This window comes from Nicotiana tomentosiformis, chromosome 11, assembly GCF_000390325.3.
Source record: "Nicotiana tomentosiformis chromosome 11, ASM39032v3, whole genome shotgun sequence".
Taxonomy (NCBI): domain Eukaryota; kingdom Viridiplantae; phylum Streptophyta; class Magnoliopsida; order Solanales; family Solanaceae; genus Nicotiana; species Nicotiana tomentosiformis.
This window is the reverse complement of record NC_090822.1, coordinates 51,921,972-51,930,459: the sequence shown is the minus strand read 5'-3', so window position 1 is coordinate 51,930,459 and position 8,488 is coordinate 51,921,972. Positions and strand designations below refer to the sequence as shown.

The 8,488-nt window shown below is 43.0% G+C and overlaps 1 protein-coding gene across 1 annotated transcript; it reads left to right on the top strand.

The window, feature by feature from the left end:
* Positions 1–7,292: 7,292 nt before the first annotated feature.
* On the top strand, positions 7,293–7,829 carry LOC138901444 (uncharacterized). Its single transcript, XM_070189208.1, has one exon. It carries the CDS (start codon positions 7,293–7,295, stop codon positions 7,827–7,829), a length of 537 nt encoding a protein of 178 aa, XP_070045309.1.
* The last annotated feature ends 659 nt before the right edge of the window (positions 7,830–8,488 follow it).

The following is an 8,488-nucleotide window of genomic DNA, read 5'->3' as shown; positions in this document are numbered from 1 at the left end:
ATGGCCAAGAGACCGGAGATGATATTTCTTTCCAGAGGGCTGTAGAGATTGCTAGACGGATCGAGATGGTTCGTGGTCAGAAGAGGGGGCCGGTATCTAATAAGAGGCCTCGTCATTTTGGTGGCTTCAGTGGTGCGTCGTTTGGAGGTAGGAGTACTTTTGGTAGAGGCCATTCTCCTAGGCCGTTTAAGTCAGCGCTTCAGGCATCCACGATGCTTCGGGCAATTGTGGTCCTTATGTATCTCATCCAGAGGATCTAGCCTACAGTGTATCATCAGCTCCTATTACTACACCTTTGATCCAGAGTTATCAGAGTGGTTATCCAGTTCGACAGGTTCAGTTCCAGGGTCAGCAGTCACAGCAGCTGAAGGCTTGTTATGGTTGTGGAGATTCGAGGCACCTTTCTAGAATTTGCCCCAGATCACAGGGAGGCATGCACCAATAGAGTTCTCGTGCCATGGCTCCAGCACCGATTGCTTCATCGCCCGCTCAGCTAGCTAGAGGCAGGGGTTAGGCTACCAGAGGTTGAGATCAGGCCATTAGAGGTCAGGCCGTTACAAGTGGAGGCCAGCCAGCTAGAGGTCGTCCCTAGGGCGGAGGTCAGAGTGGTGGGGCCTAGCCCCATTTTTATGCATTCCCGACTAGACTTGAGGTTGAGTCATTTGACGCTGTTATCACATGCATTGTTCCATTTTTCCATAAAGATGCTTTAGTTCTATTTGATCCGGGCCCTACTTATTCCTACGTGTCATCCTATTGTGCTTCATATATAGTTATGCCTCATGATTCTTTGAGTGCTCCTATGTATGTGTCCATGCCTGTGGGAGATTCTATTGTTTTAGATTGTGTCGCTCGTGTATGATTACTATTAGGAGTCTTGAGACTAGTGTACATCTCCTACTTCTTGATATGGGGGACTTTGATGTTATTTTGGGCATGGATTGGCTGTCACCATGCCGTGCTATATTGAACTGTCAGGCCAAGATAGTGACATTAGCCATGCTAGGGTTGTCTTGATTAGAGTGGAGAGGGACTTCTGGTCATTCTACCAGCAAGGTTATTTCTTTTGTGAATATTCGGCGTATGGTCGAGAAGGGATATTTAGCTTACTTGGCCTATTTTCGCGATTCTAGTGCGGAGGTTCCTTCCATATATTTGGTACTAGTTGTGCGTGAGTTTCTAGAGGTGTTTCCTATAGATCTTCCGGGGATGCCACCCGACAGAGATATTGACTTCTGTATTGACATGGCTCTGGGCACTCACCCATTTCTATTCCACCATACCGTATGGCCTCACCTGAGTTGAAGAAACTGAAGGAGCAGTTGCAAGATTTACTTGATAAAGGATTCATTAGGCCTTGTGTCTTGCCTTGGGGTGAGCCTATGTTGTTCGTAAAGAAGAAGGATGGTTCGATGAGGACCTGTATAGACTATCGTCAGTTGAACAAACTCACTATCAAGAACAAGTACACGTTGCCGAGGATTGATGACTTATTTGATCAACTTCAGGGTGCCAAAGTGTTTTCGAAGATCAATTTGAGGTCTGGCTACCATCAGTTGAAGATTAGGGTATCAGATGTCCTTAAGACAGCTTTTCGGAGTCGGTATGGGCATTATGAGTTCCTAGTGATGTCATTTGGATTGACAAAAGCCCTAGCAACATTTATGTACTTTATGGACCGGGTATTTAAGTCATATTTGGATTCTTTTGTGATATTATTCATTGATGATACCTTGATCTACTCCCGCAATCGAGAGGAGTATGAGCAGTATCTTCGGATTGTACTTTAGACTCTAAGAGATAGTCAGTTATATGCCAAGTATTTGAAGTGTGAGTTTTGGTTGGACTTGGTTGCCCTTTTGGTGAATGTTGTATTTTCCGAGGGGATTAAAGTGGATTCTAGGAGGATTGAGGCGGTTCGAAACTTGCTTAGATCCACTTCTGCTATAGGGATTTGGAGTTTCCTGGGTTTGGTGGGTTACTATCGACAGCTTGTGGAGGGATTTTCATCCATAGCAGCCCCATTGACTAGATTGACCCAGAAGGATGCTCCATTCAGGTGGTCCGATGAGTGTGATTTGAGCTTTCAGAAGATCAAGACTACTTTGATTATGGTGCCAGTGTTGTTGTTTCCCACAGGTTTAGGATCCTACATGATGTATTGTGATGCATCGTGTATTGGGCTCGGTGTAGTATTGATACAGGATGTAAGGGTAATCATGTAAGTGTTGCGGCAATTGAAGGTTCATGAGAAGAATTACAATCTTCATGACTTAGAGTTTGCAGCCATTGTTCATTAACTGAAGATTTGGAGGCATTACCTGTACGGCATGTCATGTGAGGTGTTCACGGATAATCGGAGTCTACAGTATTTGTTTAAAAAAAAGGATCTCAACTTGAGGCAGAGAAGGTGGTTGGAGCTATTGAAAGACTATAATATCACCATTTTGTATCATCCCGGGAAGGCCAAAGTGATGGTCGATGCCTTGAGTAGAAATGCTGTGAGTATGGGTAGCCTTGTGTATATTCCGGTAGGTGAGAGACCGCTAGCATCAGATATTCAAGCCTTGGCCACTCAGTTCATGAGGTTAGATTTTTCGGAGCCTAGTCGTGTTCTCGAATAGCTTCGTTTAGCATTCCTCGATTTGAGTGTGCAATCCGTGTCTCTTTCCAGGAAACGTTTATGTGAAAAATTGAAAAAAATGTGAATTTTAGCCTTAAAATAATTTGAGATGACTTCGGTCAATATTTTGTGTAAACGGGCCCAGATCAATATTTTGACGGTTCTGATGGGTCCATGTCGTGATTTTGGACTTGGGTGTATGACCGGAATTGAATTCGGAAGTCCCTAGCTTGATTTAACGTGATTGGTTGAAAACTAGTAATTTAACGATTTAAAGAATTCCTAAGTTTTACCGTATATTGATTTTGTTGCTATCGTGTTCGGATTTCGGTTCCAGAACATGGTATAGGTTCATTTTACTATTTATGACTTGTCTACAAATTTTGGTGCAAAACGGAGTTGATTTTACGTGATTCGGACGTCCGGTTGTAAATTTGGAAGTTCTTAAGTATCTTTGAAAATTTCATACATTTTGATGTCTGATTCATGGTTTTAGGTGGTGTTATTTTGTTTTGATCACGCGAGCGTGTTCGTATGATGTTATTACGCTTGTGTGCATGTTTGGTTTGGAGCCTGAGGGGCTCGGGTGAGTTTTAGATAGGCTACGGACCATTTTGGACTTAGAAGGTTGCTGGATTTTTTCACTGTTGCTGATGTCTGGTGTTTTGTTCTTCGCGATCACGAAGGGTAACTTGGGTTGGGGTGGTTTTTCTTCTATGCGAATGCAGAGAAGCGGTCGCGAACGCGTAAGCCACTAGGGCAGCTGCTTTTCGCGATCACGTCAGGCCCTTCGCAAATGCGAAGAAGGCCTGACGTCCAGTGATTAAAAGGTCCCAAAGTCAGGATTTATCCCATTTTTCAACATTTTCAAGTTTAAGCTCGGCCGAGATGCGATTTTGAAGAGGTTTGTCATCCCAACTTCATAGGTTAGTAGATTTTAACTCGTTTTCTTCCATTTCCATCAACACCCATTGAATTCTAACCTTTAATCCATGCTTTTTCATGGTACAAATTAGGGATTTAGGTAGAAATTGAGGATTTTGAGAAATTGAGATTTAGACCTCAAATTGAGGTCGGATTTCGAAACTAATCACATAATCGGGCTCGGGAGTGAATGGGTAATTGGGTTTTGGTTCGAATCTCGGGTTTTAACCAAGCGAGTCCGGTGTTGACGTTTGTCGACTTTTCCCAAAATCATTAAAGATTGAATCTTTCTCACTAGTGGGTAGTTTCTAAAACTTTTTATGAATTGTTTGAACTATATTTGGTTAGATTTGATTGGTTTGGATGAGAATTTTTGAGGAAAGGCCTCGATTGAGCTTTGATTTGATTGCGGAGCGAGGTAATTATCGTGGTTAACCTTGACTCGAGGGATTAGGACTTGTTAGTGTATTTGCTACGTGTTTTATGTGTGGGAACAACATATATGTGAGGTGACAAGTACTTATACGTTGTTATTGGGTTAAAGCATGTGGGTGGAACTTGTTTCTTTGTGTTTTATTTCATTTTTAATTATGATATCTGTAATGGCTCGTAAAATTTCACCCAGAACTTGGGGTTTTGTGATGCCAAGATAGACTTATGTGTTTATGATTGTAGAGATTCTTAAGGAATCTCAAGGCGAGGTATGTTGGCTAAACTTCTCTCTTAGAATTAAATCCCACGATGTTCGTGTAAGTTTCGAGTGTCCATTATATATTACTTATTCCGAATAAGCTAGGTGTCGAAAGGTATATATATATATATATATATATATATATATATATATATATATATATATATATATAAATATATGTTCAAAATGTGTTCCGAATATTCTTATAATATTATGTTGTTGTTCGGGAGCATGTTCAAAGCATGAGTTAGGTATTAAAACGTTGTGACTTCACGTTCAAATGAAAGTTGTTATGCCAAATTGTATAAGAAATCTCCATGTACCTAACACACTTATTTTCTCACATGTATATTTAAAGTCTTAATTTGAAAAGCCTTATTTTCGATTATCCATGATGATATTTGTAAGTAAAAGAAGGGAGCATGAAATATTATGTGCGGCCAATGTGCCAAGAATGATATTGCATTATGGCCATTGGTGCCACTGAAATGAATGATATGTAAGAGATTATGAAATGAGTGGTAAATCCTTTGAATAATAAATGCTTTGGGAGTATTGTTTAGTCACCGAGGAAGGGTAGGTCAAAATAACCAAACCCCGAAACTACATGTGCCGATGTAGGAGGGAATGAGGGGTAAATCCCCGTGTTAATGTGACGAGGTTGTTTCCCCTTATATGGGATGAGATTGATGTGTTGAGATGTTTCCCCTTAAATGGGATGAGATTATTACTAGCTAGATGTGATGTGATGTCGACCCATACGGCATTGTGGTGAGACGGCTTAGCTGATCGGGCTGAGATCGGACGCCATTCCGCACACATGGTGGTATTGTGAGTGGATGTCGCGGGGTGAGACGGCTTAGCCGATCGGACTGAGATCGGTCTCCGTTCTAAAAACATGGTGGTGTATCGGTGCTAAAGATCTCCCAACTTAAAAATATTAAAACTTACTTGAAATTTACCTTTCCCCTAACTTGACACCTTGATACTGTTTGAGTCTCTTATTGATTTCATGTTTCCTTCTCCGTTTACTGTTACTCATTCTATTGAGAGAGTGTGTAGTTTTAAATACTAGTACTATTCAATATGTACTAATGTCCCTTGTTGTCGGGAGCGCTTCATCTTTAATGGATGCAGGTGGTTCGATAGCAGGTGGTGTTGATCCATGATAGCAACACTCCATCTCCTCAGCTGATGGGAGCCCCACTTCATTTCGGGGTCATGTATCTCTTGTCCTTTGTACATAGCATTTTGAGGTATAGCCGGGGCCTTGTTGCCGGCACTGTCATAGCACTCTTTTATTTATGTTAGAGGCTCCGTAGACATAGTGTGGGTTATATCTTGTTTTGGGGAGGTTAAACTAAAAATATTGTAATCATATAACCTATTCCACTTCAACTATGATTGTATAGTGCACTATTTTGGAGATTTGTTAATGATGTAACTTATAGCAATGAACTAGTGTTGTTCACATGACCTCTTACTGCCTAATTAATCAAATGTATTCTTCTCTTTATTCGTGGGTGAGTTGGGTAGACGGATTGTGCAGGCTCGCTCGACCAGGCTATCTTTGTTGAGGATCGGTCGCGCTCCCCAAGGTCGGGTCGTGACAAGCTTAGTATCAGAGCCTAAGGTTTTAAAGTGTCCTAGGATGTCTCGGAGCCGTGCCTAGTAGAGCCCTTCTTATCGGTGTGGTTTCAACCACATCTATAATTAGGAGACTACTTGAAAATTTAGGAATAACACCCTTCTTTGATGTTCTAGATCGTGCGGTAAAGCTGATTATAAGACTATTCCTCCTTTAACTCGTGCATTGCTCTGATTTTCAGTACATAGCACCTAAGAAGAAGCCAAGAACTAGCCAAGGAGCCAATGCCTCCCCAGGAGTGGCAGTTGATTCTATACCTGATGATGTGCGTGAGCAACCAAAGGGTGAGGATTTTCCCCAACTACTACACTGCCCGATTCTACTACTGCTCCTCCAACTTCTCCAATTCCTACTTCTACTGAGGGTGCAGCTATTCCACCCCTTACTAATATTCCAGTTCCATATCCAGCCTCAGCTTCCGGTCCCGGTGCTTATGATGGGAACCTTAAGGGAGCCATACAGATATTGATAGTGGCTTCACAGGCCCAGAGATCGAATGTCGCACCTGCTTCTTCCAGCCAGCAAGGGGATTCTGCTAGTTCCAGCGTGAATAGGTTTATTTAGTTGGATCCTCCAGTGTTCACCTGTACTAATCCCGATGAGGACCCCCAGGCATTTATTGATGAGATGCACAAGACTCTCCAAGTCATGCGTGCTACTGAGATAGAGGGAGTGGAGCTGGCCTCTCCTACCGCCTGTAAGATGTGGACTATTCTTGGTTCGAGATATGGGAGGAGACCCGTGAGGAGGGGAGCCCTCCGAAGAGATGGAGTGAGTTTGCCGATGCCTTTATCGACCATTTCTTGCCTGTCGAGATTAAGGCAGCCCACGTTGCCGAGTTTGAGAGTCTGAAATAAGGTAGCATGAGTGCGTGGGAGTATCACATGAGGTTCGTACACCTGTCCAAGTATGCCATCTACATGTCGCCCACTATGGAGGTTAGAGTGCGTCGGTTTGTGCAGGGCCTTAGCCCCTTAGTTATTAATGAGGCCGCTATAGCTACCTTGAATTTTGATATGAACTATGGTAAGATAGTGGCATTTGCTCAAGCCACAGAGACTCGCAAACTGAAGAATTGAATGGAGCGAGATGGTAGCAACAAGGCCCGATCAGCGGGCAACTTTAGTGGTACTTCTAGTGGTGGTGGTGGTAGGTCAGCGTTTAGGCAACGGTCATCAAGGCCATCCTTGTCCTGTGCTCAGTCTTCAGTTAGTGCGCTGCTATCGGGGCCCAATCGACAGCAGTGGAGTCATTTTAGGCCCAGCTAGGGCAACAGAGGATCCTACCAGCAGGGTCGGCCTAATGGGTGATTTCAGCAGCAGTGGAAGCCCCCATGCCCTAGGTGTGGGAAGATGCACTTTGGGGACTACTTCAAGGACCGGACCATATGCTATGGGTGTGGTATCATGGGTCATATTCAGAGGGATTGCCGTTCGTCCCGCCAGAATGTGTGCAAGGGTACGGCACAGCCAGCCAGTTCTGCAGCCACTACATCCGCAGCACCTCCTCCGGCTCGAGGCACTCTAGTACCAGCAGGGCGTGGTGCATCTTGGGGTGGTGCACAGAGTTCGGGAGAACCCAACCGTTTCTATGCGATGAAAGGTTGCCAGAGTTCAGAGGCTTCACCATATGTTGTCACGGGTATATTGATTGTCCAATCTCATGATGTATATACTCTTATTGATCTCTGTTCCACCTTGTCATATGTCATTCCCTATGTTACTATGGAATTTGGGATTGAACCGGAATGGCTTCATGAGTCGTTCTCGGTATCTACTTCGGTTGGTGAGTCTATTGTGGCCGCGCGGGTTTATAGGGATTGTGTTGTCACGGTGCATGTTCGGGACACCATGGCCGAACTCATTAAATTGGGGATGGTTGATGTTGATGTAATAATGGGGATGGGCTGGCTTTATTCATGTTTTGCTAAGCTTGATTGCTGATCCTGGACCGTTAGATTTGAATTCCCAAATGAGCCAAGGAATGTATTTACCATTTGGTCCGAGTTACGGATACCGATGCTAAGGCACCTACACTTGAGTCTGTGCCTGTCGTGCATAGGTACATGTGTTCATAAAATCTTAAAGCCTCTGAGGGCATCCCATCATATCATCTCGGCCACTGCAGGCAAAATCATCAACGTATACCAGCTGATCAGGTGGTGGTATGTATATAAGTCCATAACCTTTTCCCATATCCCATATAAATATAATATACGCGTATATAACGCCATCTGGTCATGTGTCAATGTACATATATAAATACATGAAATGCACAAGAAATACGTTAATAAGATTTCTCGGAATGCCATAAACATCAATATGCCTTTCGGATAAACATTATCAAATACGTATTTTTCTGAGACCCATAAACAGAAGATATAATAATAATTCACATGGGGAATCAAGAATGTAGGCATCTCTAATACTTCTATGAATAGAGTCATTTATAAAAATTGTGTGTTTACTCGTTTTGTTTGTATCGTATTGATCATGCCAAAAGAAAGAAGGGATAGCCTTAACATACCTGAGCCGATTCTCTTGACAATCCTTCCAGCACACATCAATTGCGACAACATGTAACGGCGGATCGAAGTAGGAAA